Source organism: Zootoca vivipara, chromosome 1 (genome assembly GCF_963506605.1).
Source record: "Zootoca vivipara chromosome 1, rZooViv1.1, whole genome shotgun sequence".
NCBI classification, from domain to species: Eukaryota; Metazoa; Chordata; class Lepidosauria; order Squamata; family Lacertidae; genus Zootoca; species Zootoca vivipara.
Window position 1 is genome coordinate 107,054,188 of NC_083276.1, and position 15,517 is coordinate 107,069,704.

Sequence of the window (15,517 nt, forward strand, 5' to 3'; positions counted from 1 at the left end):
TAGCTTCTGCACACACCGCCACTATCTTAACATTCTTGAAATAGTCCTCAAGATATTCAAAGCAAAAACCCTATCCTGTGCAAACAGGTGATTAGGATTTAGGATTATATAGCTGATATAAAATCAATGGAGCACATTGTTAGCTCAGGGGCCACATTCTCTCATGGATAGACTTCTGGGGGCCATACAGCAATGTAGAGTAGTGTTATAGGCAAAGAAAATATATGAGTGGAGCAATGGCTGTGACTTAACTCTGTACAGTATGATACATCCCACCCATGCACAACTCACAGGCCCCCCTCTCTCTCTACACACACACACACACACACACACACACACACACACACACACACACACTATCCCTCCTGTGCAGGCAAACAAGGAGTTATCACAGCTCAAGGGCACATTTGAAGCAGTAAAGAGCACTTGAGGTGGACAGAGTAAGTCTGGTGAAAAGCAGTGAGAGTCCTGAGGGCTGATAAGAGAGACCTTGGAGCTCCATTCAGTGTTCGGACTTGAGGTTACCCACCTGTGTTTTACTAACCATTTCTGCTTTTACAGAGCAGGGCATCCATTATATTTATTTTTACTGGTGGTACCCTTTTGAGCATACAGAGGCAAATGTTTTGAATCCAGCACACATTTTGGCATAGCACATATGCTTCCACCCCTTGTTTAGAGAGCCCCATTTTGTGGGGCAAGAGCGAAGCATCGAGCATAGTGATATCACCTCAGGCATCTTCTTTAACCAAACACTTTGGGGACAGACTTGGGAGAAAATGTTGGGGTGTGTGTGTGTGACAGCAATTGCATCTATGATGGTAACATGTTATTGGGCCCTTAGTAGGCGAGTAGTTAAGGGATATGCTCTATATCATGCACAAGCCGTTCCTATACTTGGGCCTCATTGTGCTGTACCAACTCCCCAAACTGTGGTTCTCTCCTGAGCAGAGTAGGCGATATGGTTTCAGAACTCATGGGAGGGAAGATTGCCATCTAGAATCCTCTTGCCAGTATTTCTAATAAATGGAGCAGGTGTCAACACTAACTGGTGATTTCCATGTGGCAGGGCTTGAAGACAGGAGGAATGTTCTTAATGGATTAGCAGGCTTCTCCTCTTTACCGTTTCAAGTTAGTCTGTCAGATTGCTGCTGTGCTAACAGTCCTTACAGATTAGCACCTCTCTGTGATTTCCATCACTTGTGGAGGGAATAATTCAAAGGGAATACCAGGAGCGTGCTAGCTGACCTTAAGTAGTTTCCTTTCCCATTCCATGATTTGAAAAATGTAAAAAAAACCCACACACAAACACAAATCACATCTCTTTCTCTCATGTAGGAGAAGCGTAAGATTCCAGGGGTGCCAAATGGAACTGCTCCTCATGGAGACATAGCACCAGTTGGAGGTCACTCAGGACCAGAACTGCAACGTACTGGAAGGTTAGTAATAATTCAGGGTTTTATTTATTTATTTATTTATTTATTTATAAATAAGGTATTGTGGTTTTGTTTGTTTGTTTGTTTGTTTTTTAATAAGATATGGTTGGCTTATTTTTTTTAAAAAAAGTTGTAAAGTTTATTTTAAAGTTTTATCTTGTTTACGCCAGCTTTTCTTAACTATTAAGTGGGTTATACATATTTTAAATATTTTTTAATTTAAAAATTCCAAAGTCATTTTGCTTCCCAGCAGTTGAGCCTCTCCTCCTTGATAGGAGCCTCTGTGAAGAAAATTCACCAAGCCTCTTACCCCAAAGTGGCAAGGCTACACCTTGAGGCCTTTAATAAAAGGCCGTATTTTTACACAATTAAAATAATCCCTGTAGAACTACTTAAAGTGCAGTCAGTTTCCCACCTCAGTTAAACACTTTGCATGTACTTTTTACTTATTTGTTGCATTTATACCCCACCTTTATCTTCAAGGAGCTCAAAGTGGCAATACATAGTTCTCCGTACAACAACCCTGGGAGGTAGGTTACGTTGAGAGTGAGTGACTGGCCTCAGGTCACCCAGTGACCTTCAAGGCCGAATGGGGATTTGAACCCTGGTCTCCCGCATTCTAGTCAAACGCTCTAACCACTATACCACACTGGCTCTCCTGTATAATGTTTCAGGGCATTAAGATGCTTTTAGAGAGGTCTCGTCTGCTTCGTATTTGACTCTTAAAGGTGAATGCAAAGAACACACTTTCACATTAGATTCGATAACAGTGATGGGTGTTTTTCAGTTCCAAAATTCATGAGGAGGTTTGGGTTTAGAGCCTGACTCTGCTTTTTTTTCTTCTTCTTCTTCTTCCCCCATTTCTGTAGGATTTTTGGGGGCTTGGTTTTAGATGTCAAGAGGAAAGCGCCATTCTTTCTGAGCGACTTCACTGACGCGTTCAGCCTGCAGTGCTTAGCTTCGTTTCTCTTTCTCTACTGTGCTTGTATGTCTCCTGTTATCACGTTTGGTGGTTTGCTGGGAGAAGCAACGGATGGCCGCATAGTATGTGTCATATTTTGATCTGAATCTTCCCTATTATTTACGATTGGCACTTTTGAAGCACCCTATGAATGAATTTTGTGTGTGTGTGTGTGCAGTGGCATAGCAAGGGGGGGCAATGGGGGCGGTTCATCCCGGGTGCTACCCTGGAGGGGGGGTGACACTCGGCACACGCACTGGGGAACTTTTTTTTAAAAAAAAATTCTGTTGCATGAGATTTTTCAACTGTTCTTATATGTTCTTTCAATGCTGATTTCATATCTGAAGTCGGTTTTGTTCTGTAAGCTCTAGTTTTTTTGCAGTTCATGTTTTTCACTTTTCGCCAGAGCCGCAGCTGCGTGGGGGGGGTGACAAAAAAATCCGCACCTGGTACCACCTGGGCTTGCTACGCCTCTGTGTGCATGTGTGCGCGCGTGCGTGTGAGCTTGGAATGTTCTAGCTGATAAAAACGGCAACTATTGCAATCCATCGCCTCGATGCTGAGATAATAGGTCTAACTTTTCCATTTCTCCCTTGCTGCCCACCTGCAGAGTGCAATAGAATCTTTGTTTGGTGCGTCTATGACTGGCATAGCCTATTCACTCTTTGGTGGACAGCCTCTGACCATACTAGGGAGCACGGGTCCAGTTTTGGTGTTTGAAAAGATACTGTTCAAATTTTGCAAGTAAGTGATCCGTTTTTCTTCTTTTGAGAGTCTCACTGTTTGCATACTCTGTTGTGTTTGCCTTGTGAGGGGTTACTGAAGCTGAAAGACAACTCTTAACTCTTAAAAAGTTGGGATGATGATGATTGTTATTTATTAAAAATTTATACAAAAATTTCTCTGCAAGCAGTTCCAGGTTAACTGAACTTTAAGGCAAGTTCGAGTAATTTTTAAAGAGGGATAGTGAGCAGCAGAGCAGGTATAAGTATAAACTTGCAATTCCTAAACAACAGAACCTCTCACAAGGCTTTTCTCTGCCTTACTAATGAAATATGCTTTAACTTATCACATTGATAAATGATCATGAACAGCCGTTGTCTTTGCTGTGCTTTCCAGCAAAGGCATTTTGGGGATTAATATGTTTCCCCCGAGACAGCAATGAACTTAATAGGTCTGGGTCTCTGCATTTGCAATCCTGTCTCCATGTGCTTCCAGGGAATATGGACTGTCGTACCTTTCTCTGAGAGCAAGCATTGGCTTGTGGACTGCAACTCTGTGTATCATCCTTGTTGCGACCGATGCCAGTTCGCTTGTGTGCTACATCACTCGGTTTACGGAAGAAGCTTTTGCGTCCCTTATCTGCATCATTTTCATTTACGAGGCCTTAGAGAAGCTCTTTCATCTCAGCGAGACATATCCAATCAACATGCATAACAGTTTGGAACAACTGACACATTACTCGTAAGTATGATTTCCATCCGTTGTCCTGAAGGGATTTCCTTTGTCGCGGGGCGCTGTTCCCATAGAGAGGAAGCCAAGGGGCTTCCCAATAGAAAGAGGACGTTCATGTTTACATAATTTTACTAGCGCTTGCATCCTTCTGTGAAGTTCTGACAGGAAGAACCCCACGTTTTCCAAAAGAAAGCTTCATTTCAACAGCATGAGCGTCATGGCAATGGCTCACACATGTTGGGTTTGAATAAATAATCTGAGCAGTTAGAATATTTGTTACTCCCTGCCTCCAGGCAGTAGTAGGGTGGGATTCAATTAATGAGCCCCATCAGCAGAAGCCATATGCTTCTTCTTGCACGATGGGGCTTCCCCCCTCCCTTATACCCCACCCCAAAATGTGCCTGGAAGGGTTGGGAGAACCTCTGGAATGGCATGGAAGGTGGTGGAGGAGGGGGGTATAGTTCCATCTGGGAAGCCAGAAAGCTTGCCCTGACAGAATGATTGACTTAAGAAGAAGAAGAAGAAGAAGAAGAGTTTGGATTTGATATCCCGCTTTATCACTACCCGAAGGAGTCTCAAAGCGGCTAACATTCTCCTTTCCCTTCCTCCCCCACAACAGACACCCTGTGAGGTGGGTGGGGCTGAGAGACTTCAGAGAAGTGTGACTAGCCCAAGGTCACCCAGCAGCTGCATGTGGAAGAGCGGAGACACGAACCCGGTTCCCCAGATTACAAGTCTACCGCTCTTAACCACTACACCACACTGGCTCTCACTTAAACACAAGATTGAATTCCTCCCATTATATATATATATATATATATATATATATATATATATATATATATATATATCCATGCAAGCCAAAATTCTAATCACATTCTCAAACACTGTTATCTAGATGTGAGCCCATTGGTGATAGAGTGTGAGCTAACCTTCATCAATTTGCTGCCCTCCAGGTTTTTTGTTTTAAATTAAAAGTCCCATCAGTCCCAGCTCACTTTCTCTGGGACTTAGGAAGGTCATTTTGAATCCTGAGTTTGCTTTTGTCGGCATTGGCTACCCCTCCCAGTTTGGTGTCATCTGCAAATTTGATGAGCATCCCCTCAATTCTTTCATCCAAGTCATTTATAAAGACGTTGAACAACAACGTGCCCAGGACAGAGCCTTGTGTTACCCCCTTTATTACTTCCCCCCCCCCAGAATGACAAGGAACATTTAGTGAGCGCTGTTTATGTTTGGTCAGTCACCCAGGTACAGATTCACTTACACATACCTGGCCCAGCCCACATTTTACCAGCTTCTCCACATGCATACCATGAGGAACGTCATCAAAAGCCTTCTGAAATAATTGGGAGTCTCAAACCATTTGTCCATTGATTTCCATATAACCTAAGTTCAACTAACTTAGTCTGGATCCAGTCCGGAGCCAGGGGGACCAGATTCAAAAGGTGGGCAGGGAGTCCTCCATCTCCTAATACTTGCGTCGAAAAGCAAACACAAGCCACACCTGCTGAAATTAAAGGTGCAGGATCCTTGCTCACTTTTGCATTGGATCACCCTGACCATAGTGCTAAAATGCTAAACCATAGTGCTAAATCTGTTTGCCCTGAGCTGCATTGCAAAAGACACTATGATGCAATTTTAGCTTCAGTGTGTAAAACTGCTAAGATTGCTTTGAGTTCCCAGATCCTTTCTTGTCTCCCATTCCTGAGCAGTAGCCAAGGTGTGACAGTGAGATCTATGACAGGAGATACATGGGAGCAGTTTCACGTGCCAAAGATATCCAGGGATAATTGCAGTTGTCATATGAGGCAACTTTTATTATATATTTTTTTTAAAAATTGCCGCCTGAGAAGTGAAACTGACAAAAAAGATGACTGCTCAGAGGGGTTGTGTTTTACTGTTCAGTTCACAAGGCTGCTGCTGGATGAAGCGAGCTGAGCTATCAAAAGTACGTTTTTGTGCATTATGTTATGTGAAAACCTAAGTATTCTCATGGGCAATGTCAAGATTCAGTCTGCCTGAGGCACATGATGCATCTCCCCAGCAATAGAGACAGCAGCCAGAGAAGCATTTTCAGGCTAGGAAGCCCCTCCAGATATGGTTTTTAATGGCTGTGTTCAACTCACATGAACTCTTGGCTTAGGGAGAGTCAAATACGGAAATAGCAACAGAAAGACAAGGCCACTACCCTATGCTGATGCCATATGCTCCCTGGATGAATAACAAGCCCAACAAACTGCCTGCATAAGAAGTTCTGAACAACTACCTGCAAATTATTGAAGCCAAAGCATAGACTGCGAAGTTGCAGTGTCTTAACATCTACATGTAGATTGGGGTACATGTCCTCCAAATGTTGTGGGCTATAACTCCCACCATCCCTGACCATTGACCATTCTGGCAGGGGCTGCTGGGAGTTTTAGTTTGAAATACCTAGTGAGCGGCTTCTTAAATAGATGATTAGATGAGAGATCACAATGACCTGAGAGCCAACTTTATTGTTGATGCTATCAGTCTTAGCTTTTGTTTGCTTGAATGTGATTATCTCTTTATACAAGACTGTTAAACTTCCAGGGTTATAATGATTTTTTTGAGGGGGGTTATAATGTTTTTTTGGGGGGGGGGTGAATGACAAACACAAACATGAAGCCCTGTATACACACTTCTACTTCTTAAATTGATTTCGGCTAAACACACCAGGGTCTTAGTACCACTGAACACAGTGGGACATACTTCGAAGTCAACATGTGTAGGATTGCACAATTAACCTCACAGTTTCCCAGATATTAGAATTAAGTTTCTTTGTAGCTATTCTTATTTATCACGCCTTCTTTTCCTTTGGGTTCATTAGCTTTTTAGTCAGGCATAGAGTTTATATAAACACCCAAATGAGAAATTCAGTCAATTCTCTCCATTATCAGGGCCCTAAGACTTGTCCTGCCAACCTAGCAGTTCAACAGCATGTCAAAGTGCAAGTAGATGAATAGTTACTGCTACAGTGGGAAGGTGAACGGCGTTTCCGTGTGCTGCTCTGGTTCAACAGAAGCGGCTTTGTCATGCTGGCCACATGACCTGGAAGCTGTACGCCGGCTCCCTCGGTCAATAACACGAGATGAGAACCACAACCCCGGAGTCGGTCACGACTGGACCTAATGGTCAGGGGTCCCTTTACCTTTACCTTTAAGACTTGTCTACTGTTCTCCTGTTCTCTCTCTCTCTCTCTCTCTCTTTCTCTTTCTCATACTGGTACTCGCCCCATTCCATTCCATGATGCTGATTGTCCTATGAAGCCCTAACATTTTTAATAATCTTTGTTGATCGTTCCCCTATACTTTTGCTTTGCGTTGCTGCTTTGTCCATCAGGCTTTTAGAATATTTGGCAATGGAGGCCCTTTGGGAAGCTAATTCTACATTAGGGTTCACTGTGTTACCATATATGAATGATTCCTTCTGAGTTTTGTATGTAAGCATGACTCCTGTCCTTCAGTGTCACCCTGATTTTTTTTAAAAAATGCCCTTTCTCCTCATTGACTTACATGAAACAGACAATCTGCAACAGTGATCTGAAGAGCCCCCTTCACGTTGCCATTACCCCTCCAGATATTCCTTTAGGTCAGAGCTCTCCTAAAGTAGGACTGTCATATTAGCTAATTAATGTCAGAACTTCATCACGCCCCCCCAGGGGGCAAATGCCTTTCAAATACTTTCCCCATATGTTTTAACACCACCTGACAACTTGCAGTTATAATTGCCTGAGATTATGTAACTTCTTCCTGTGTTGTTCCTTGTACAGAAAACGGAGCAAATCTCTCTAGTGCCTGCTCCCCTTTTGCAGGCTATTTAGCCACATAGGCTCTAGGCAAGGAGCTACCAATGCCTTTGCACAATCTCACACTGATTTGGAAATCTGGTAAAGTGTGAAATAAAGTAATGCCCTCCTCATGGTGTGGCTGGATCCTGCCAGCTATCCATTGGGGAGGTTTTGGAGCAGTAGCTGGCCATCTGATTCCATCCTGCTCTGCATCTACCCAAAGTGGACCATGCAAAAAAGCTTGATCATTACATTACCTGAAGATAAAATGTGGTTAATAGGCAAGGCCAGTTAATTTCCTCTTTGGAAACTTTGCCCAAAAAGTTGAATAGAATTTGAAATGGTGGCATTCTGGGCTTCTGATTAGGGGAGGAAACATTCCAATGGATTGCAAGATTCTTTTCTCTTCTGTTTCGCAAGATCTCTTGTTCTGCGTTAGGAAAAAATGAATTTTTCGTCCCTCCAGTTATCCAAGGACGAGTGGGGAATAGGAACAAACATCGGCCCACAATAATGCTTATTTCTGCTTAGTGTGCCTGGTTGACATTGGAATAATAAAAAAAAAGGTTAATCGTGAACTATAAATAAGAAGGCAGATGTGATGTGAAGTGAAGGCTCTCAGCATGTTATTTAGCCATGCTGTGAACTGGCTTTCAAAACAGAAGTGTCAGACAGGGATACCAGCAAATCAAACGCTGGTTCAGGCCCATCAGTCTTGCCCCTCCTCAGTTGCTTAGGCTTCCAGATGGGAAGAGCCAACAACCTGTCCCATCTGAAAGCAGCAAAGTATCCTCTTGTTTTCAGATACCTGGATACCTGCAGAGTGCTTTGCTAAGTTTTGGAGACAAGGGAATGAGTGGGCAGGGAAAGGCAAGGGAGACAAGCTGAAACTCATGTTTGGTTTGCTTACCTGTACATGCACACCTGCCAGTTCATCTGTGACCATATTGGGAACCCTCTTCTTTATGTTGGGGCAGTCAAATATTGGCTTAATAAATCAATACTTTTTTAAAAAAAATGCATGAAGTGTCATTCACTCAGAAATGAATTCCTGGGTGGTATGCAAAGAAATTTAACCTTGGAGAAATCCATAATAAAATAAGAGGACTAAAACCAATCAGTTTAAAAATATCTAAAATGCTAGGCAAATAAAAATGTTTAAATCTTGTACTAAAAAGAACACACTCTGGGTGCACCTCCCTCAGAAAGGCATTTCAAAATAGGTATTCTACCACAAAGAATGTCTCTCCCTTATTTCCCCCCACACATGATGTATTTCTTAAGAGCCAACATGGAAAAGTTCAGTCTTTGCACCTAAGCAGGTTGATTTGCAAGCTCTTGGAGCAGTAGAACATACTGGGATTTAGTTTCACATTTCTTGTGCTGTGCTTTCAATTGTGAATATTATTTTTAAGTGGCACAATAGCAGTGCCAGCTAGTTGCAACTAGCCTACATAAATATTTACTTTGCTTGACAACTTTTTTTTTTTTAAGTTTTGGCCTACCTCTGTATGATGAATTTTCCCCTTCCTGTCTTGTCCTTGTCTGTTTAATAGGTTCTTCTGGCAATCCCCCTTTTGCCTCTCCAATTCTTTGCTTCATTTGTTACTGTGGCATAGTCCACACATCACATTAAACCATAGTTGAAATCAACTTTGGTTCCACGAGTGTCCTGGTGCATGCTGTTGAAATGGTAGGTGCTTTCCTGCTGCAGTCCCAGGAAACAAACCATGGTCTGATTTGCCATGTCATCTGAATCTGGGCTCACGGTTTGTTTCCTCTCATAACAAAACGTAAGTGGAAAACAAGGTTTGTTCTTGCATGGCCTCTGTGGCTTTTGAGGGGCCTGCATTTGGGTGATGCAACAAACCAGACCATGGCTTGTTGCCTGCAATGAGGCAACAGTAGAAGTGGGAGAGGAGCAAAACACTGAGAATTTCGGTAGTGTGCAGCAGCATGCTATGCTTGTTCAAACTATGGTTTTTTGTATACTTTTTGAATAACTATGGTTATTCAAACTATGGTTTATTGTAACTACGGTTTAATGTGATGTTCCATCCAGGCTATTAGTTTGGAGGAGACACTGAAACCCTATTAATAGTGTTAATAGCATAGCTGGAAACATACTAAGCTAAAATGTTTAGTTTCCTTATAGGCATTGAACCATGGGATATATTTCCTTGCTGAAACTGCATCTTCTTTCATTTGAGGTATAAATGCTGATGAGATCTAAAGCAGCAAATGAAAGTTAAATGTGCTGGCTCTTTACTCCATGGAAAGCAGGATTGTGAAATCATTTTAAATGCTGCCAGTTTTTTTGTGGTGAAAGTAAATGGTCTCTGCTCAATATTCCAGGTATTAGTTCACGACCTGCCCACTTTAAAAACAAACACTTCCCCCCCTTCTGCCTAACCTTTTTTGGACTTTGTGAATGGTGAATCTGTGTTTTCTAACAACAACAAAGAAGAATTCTTTACCAGAAGCCTCTCAATTATTAACAGATTATGCTGAATAATTTTAAGCACTTCTGGCATAGTGATATGCATATTACAATCTGTCCATGACATGTATTTAAGAACTGGGAGCATAACGTCCCACTCTCAGAGGTATTTAAGGTGCCAAGTTCATGTCATTCTGACATGTGTTCAGCCTGAATGACGTCAGTGGATTCAGTCAGCCAAACAATGCTGCTGCTGTTGCTCATCCAATATTTCAGCCAGGTTTTTGTGGCAGCCAGGTCCATTGGAATGAATGGAAAGTACGCTGCGTTCAGTGGTTAGTATCTCACTATCCTCTCACCTGCCTTTCTTGAATATTCCAAGCTTGGCATTGACCTCTTAGCCTTGCATTCATTGTACATTCATGTACAACCTAAGTTCAAACTTCTCTCTACCTTCTCCATTAATTACCCTTATATGATATCACACTGCTTGGCTGTTGTCCAAGGTCAGCCCAGTACTGGGCCTTTCTGGGGCCAATCAGGACACTGAGGTCCAGCTCTGAGGGCCTTCTGGCGGTTCCCTCGCTACGAGAAGCCTAGTTACAGGGAACCAGGCAGAGGGCCTTCTCGGTAGTGGCGCCCGCCCTGTGGAATGCCCTCCCACCAGAGGTCAAAGAGAATAACAATTACCAGACCTTTAGAAGGCATCTCAAGGCAGCCCTGTTTAGGGAAGCTTTTAATGTTTGATGGATTTCTGTAATTTAAGTAGTAATTTAGGTAGAGAAGCCCTACATGCCTGCAGTTGTATAAATATCAAACACACAGCCCCGGAGTAGTGTGGCCAACCAAACACATCCATCTGGAAGGAGCATGGGCAGAAGCCATACTCCACATTCTTTGTATGTATGAGGGGTGTTTTTGTGTGGTGTGTAAGAGACAGAACAGCCAATTAACAGTTATGAGAAATGCAGCAGTGGTTAATTAGAAGAATGAGGTGCCCCGTGTAACGGATTAGCCCCAGGATGGAAGATTTATTACACCCTGGATTAGAAAGAGTTAAGCCACCTCCAGTTTAACTGACAGCGCATCTTTAGGAGGCGGGGCGGGGCCTGGTTTAAAAAAGGAGGGAATAACCGTTTTGGGAGTTGGGAGAGTGGGAGGTTGGTGACGAAGAGGGAAGAAGAAGGGTGTGGGGCCAGGATAGTGGTGGTTTAGGTTAGGCTTAGGATAACTTGAAGTTAAAGTCTGACAGAGTTAATGTATAACTGTAGCTAAGCTTGTAAACCTATGCATCGTTAAGAAAAGAAAAACCTATGTCCTCAAGAAAATAAAATTCATCTTCTTTTTGTGCCAAAGAGTATTGTCTTAGTTATTCCAGCAGCGTATTAAAACTCACAGAGGTGGAGACTCAGAAAAGGGCAAAGCTTACCTAAGGAAAAGGGGATAGTTTGTGTCCTAGAGTCACACAGGAAGGGCAGTATGGTGAAAACCTAGAGTGCCACAAGTTTGCCTGGGTGATATGGCAGACTGATACAGAGGGGATCTGAGTTGAGGGAGTCCCTGTTCTGTAGGCAAGAGGTTGTTCATTCAAATAGCCCTGAGTGTGTGTGAGATCAGACCACGAAAGCTGGAATTAGACTCTCTTTACTGAGAAGCCCAGAACTGAGGGGTTTATTTTAAGGCATAAGGAATTGAGTGGGGATTGCTTTACCCCGGTACCCTTTCATCTCATAATCTATTGGCAACATCGGCGAGGGGGTTCGTCGCATCCCCTACCCTCAGAATTAACCTGAAAGATCTCCACATACAGTTTGAGCTTGTATGTGGATGTGTGTCTTTGTGTGCCTTATGGCACTTATGTCTTGTGAAACTGTAGCTCTCCAAGAGGTAATTCAGCTCACTACTTCTTTTTGACCGGTGAACAAAATAATAGGCTCCCTCCTCAGATCCTTGAAAAATAACACGCCTCCCACAGTTACTTTTTAGGCTTTAATTTAAATTGGTGTTTGGAACATTTGGACACCCACACAGAGCCTTGTCTGCCATTCCTACGTTTAGCTAACAGTTCAAAATGAACACAAAGCTTCCGAAGCCACTGTGGAGCAGGAAAATAATAAAATAATTGTATTGCTGTGCAACACAGCCTAAAGAAGTGGGTTTTTTAAAAATAAATAAATAAAGCTGAGCTGAATATTTTCCTCCATGGGACCAATTCTTCCTCAAGAAAAGGGTGGGGGATATTCAGAAATGTTTGAGGAGAATTTATCATTCCATTGGGAATTGTTGGTAGCCATCTTTCCATTCCCCAAAGTGCATCCCTGGGAATGACATTGTGCTATTGTATTGTTCCCACTGGGGCATCCCATTGTATATGTTTAGTATGATGTTTTTAAATGGTAAGTGTATTTATTTGTATAAATGTGTTGCATGTGGCTTGGAGACCTTAGAGTAACAAGTGATTAATAAGTAGAATAAATAATAATGATAATAAAAGTAATTTTATTATTACCAGTCCTTTTTTGGGGGGGGGTACACATACCCCTAAACATTTTGTGTATCTAAGTTTGGCCTCATTGAGGGGCAGTATTTCAATATGAGTAGGAAAATGAGAGTACCCCTAAACATATTTTTTTATAGAAAAAAGCACTGATTATTACTATTATATTATTACTGTTTTTCTTATTTGAAATGTTAATCACTTGCTACCCAAAGGTCTCCAAGCAACATACATCACGTTAATAATAATAATAATAATAATAATACCGATAATAATAATAAAGTAGAAAGGAAAACCACTAGGTTGCTCTACCTCCACATCAAGTGGCAACAAAACTTTTTTTTTTTATAAAAAGGATTTAACAAAAAGCAGAGAAAACCCTGGCCACCTTTTATGGAATGGTAAGCCACCTTCCACACCAAAGTGTAAAAAAGAATATTACAATATTCAGTGGGTATTTTTGAAGTGTACCGGTAGTTTAGTTTTTAATATTTACTATGTTCCTTATACATAGAATGGCATGGCTGCCTCTGGTGGAGGAATTAGAATACTGCTGAGTGGCAGCAATTTTGTCATATATTGTTGTAAGCGGAACATTTGCATTTTCTGTCTTTGGTGAAAGATATCTTTATTGGGCTGACCCTTCTTGTACAATTTCCATATTTCCCATTATAGATCCAATTTCTGTGGTATCCATTTTTCTTTTAATCCCCATACTTTCCTTTTAGCATTGCCACATGTCCCTCAGATGTTGATAATCCACACTTTTATCTACAGTTAAAAGGATCAGAGATGATTATTCTGGGAAAGAGCCTTTTCTGGCTTAACACCTTGGAGGGCTACTGCCAGTCGGAGAAGAGGCTAGAGAGAAAAAATAGAGAGACTGGACTAGAGAGGAAGTCTTGATGCCCATGCCCCAAAAGTGCATTTTGGCTTTACCGTATTTGAGAGGGCCATGGCTTTCTTCACCTTCAGAGGCTGTGGAAGACAAAACCCCATTGATTGAACGTCCTCCTTCAGAGTGTGGCAGTAGTTGGGGAAGGCCCATCAGCTTAACATTGCCCAGACTCAGGACACTTTGCAATCTAAAAGCATGCATCAGTCTAGAGATGCCAGGTCAAAACTTAGAGAGACGGCTCCTTGTACTATCAATGGTATTTCATGGAAAGGAGATCCACCTGCTTTGGCATCATGGTGGTGTGGAGAGCTGCGCATGGTGTAATTCAGTGTTCTACTCTGAAAGGTACAATGGCATTCCCAAGGACTGGGCTTCCGCCACCTTTATGTTATCTTGTATGTTATCGTCCCAGACTTCCTAGGGAATTCCGATGGTGCAACTTGCCAGTTTTAAGATTATAAATGATCAGGCTTTTTTTCCCTCTCCCCCCCCCCCGCCTTTCAGATGCAGCTGTATGGAACCAGATGACCCCAGCAATAATACTTTGCGATACTGGCAGTCCAAAAACATGTCGTCATCAGACATACCTTGGGGAAACTTAACTGTGTCAGTAAGTGTACCACTGAAACACATCACAGATGAACTTTACTCTGACCATAAAGGTGTTCCTGCCGAATACAGGTTGGCAGGGTGCAGGAGATGGTGGGATCAGGTGCTGTTCCCCAGGCTTGCCACTTTTGTAATAACTGAAGATTGCATGCAAAGAACAGTCAATGGCTTTATATAGCTATTGCCTCTCGTATCGAGGCGGCATGCTTCTGAAAACCAGTTGCTGAGGATCATGTGTGGGGCAGTGCTGTTGCATTTCTGCCCTGCATGTAGGCTTCCCTGGTTAACCACTGTGGAGATAGGATTCTAGCCTGCGTGAGCTTTTGCGTGATCGAACAGGGCTCCTCTTATGATGTAGGGGGTCATCCATGTGACTGGAAACCTGATCGTGGGGAGAGAAGTCTGCATGCAGGGGTAGCGTACACACACCCTGCCCACGCATGTGTTTGCAGTGTCATCTGCAAAGGTCTTAAAAGGTACTGAAAACGTGTAACACCTGATCTGTCCATGAATTGCAATTGCAAATATGGAATATTTAAGGAATATCTTAGAGGCTAAAAGTCATAAACCTTTCCATTTCAGCGGCGACCATTCCCTTTTGCCACGGTTAAGTATTATTATTTTTTAAGCACCAGTGCCAGTGTGCACCATTCTGAGAAACTTTGTGTAGCGACAGGGAGCATTACTAAGATTAAGCCTGCATTCATCAAATAGCAGCAGATTTGACCTAAATTCTACCAGATGGTAAATCTGAAGCTGCGATGTGAAAAAAGGGACATGTAAGCTCTATATTTCTCCCCAAATACCACTCCAGATGTTCATCTATAGCAAAAGAGTTAAAATGGAAGGTTTGAAAACATCCTTTCTGTACGTTGCTTTATTGTCAGATGTGTAGATCGTGACCTGGGCAACAGGAAGCATGGTCTACTTATTCCCTAGCTCCCAGAGGATCTCCATGGCCTGCAATTAAGTTTTATATGTATATGGATAGCTCAGTTGGTTAGAGCGAGGTGCTGATAACGCCAAGGTTGCAGGTTCAATCCCTGTATGGGAAAGACGCATATGCCTGCATTGCAGGGGTTTGGACTAGATGATCCTCAGGCTTCCTTCCAACTCTGCAGTTCTATGAGAGCAAGGGAACATGCCCAGAATTGCATAACAGTTAAGTCATTTTCTGTAAAATGATCCTGAGGAAGCATAGGAAGCTGCCTTGTCCTGAACTCAGTACTGTCTCATCTGACTGGCAGCTCAGTAATGGAGCACATACAGAAGAACCTCGGAAAGACTTCCATCTGAAAACCTAGTGCAGGCATCCCCAAACTCGGCCTTTGGGACTACAACTCCCATCATCCCTGACCACTGGTCCTGTTAGCTAGGGATCATGGGAGTTGTAGGCCAAAACATCTGGAG

General features: G+C 42.6%; 1 protein-coding gene across 3 annotated transcripts in view; it reads left to right on the forward strand.

Annotated features, from left to right (window-relative positions):
- The window catches only part of SLC4A10 (solute carrier family 4 member 10), a 173,305-nt gene that overhangs the window by 127,896 nt on the left and 29,892 nt on the right, over window positions 1–15,517 (forward strand). For all 3 annotated transcript variants that reach the window (XM_035132512.2, XM_060280201.1, XM_035132522.2), the window contains exons 11-15: window positions 1,339–1,439; window positions 2,306–2,480; window positions 3,008–3,141; window positions 3,616–3,861; window positions 14,003–14,108. In XM_035132512.2, the coding sequence (XP_034988403.1) occupies window positions 1,339–1,439; window positions 2,306–2,480; window positions 3,008–3,141; window positions 3,616–3,861; window positions 14,003–14,108 (762 nt within the window). The remainder of the gene's footprint in view (window positions 1–1,338; window positions 1,440–2,305; window positions 2,481–3,007; window positions 3,142–3,615; window positions 3,862–14,002; window positions 14,109–15,517) is intronic.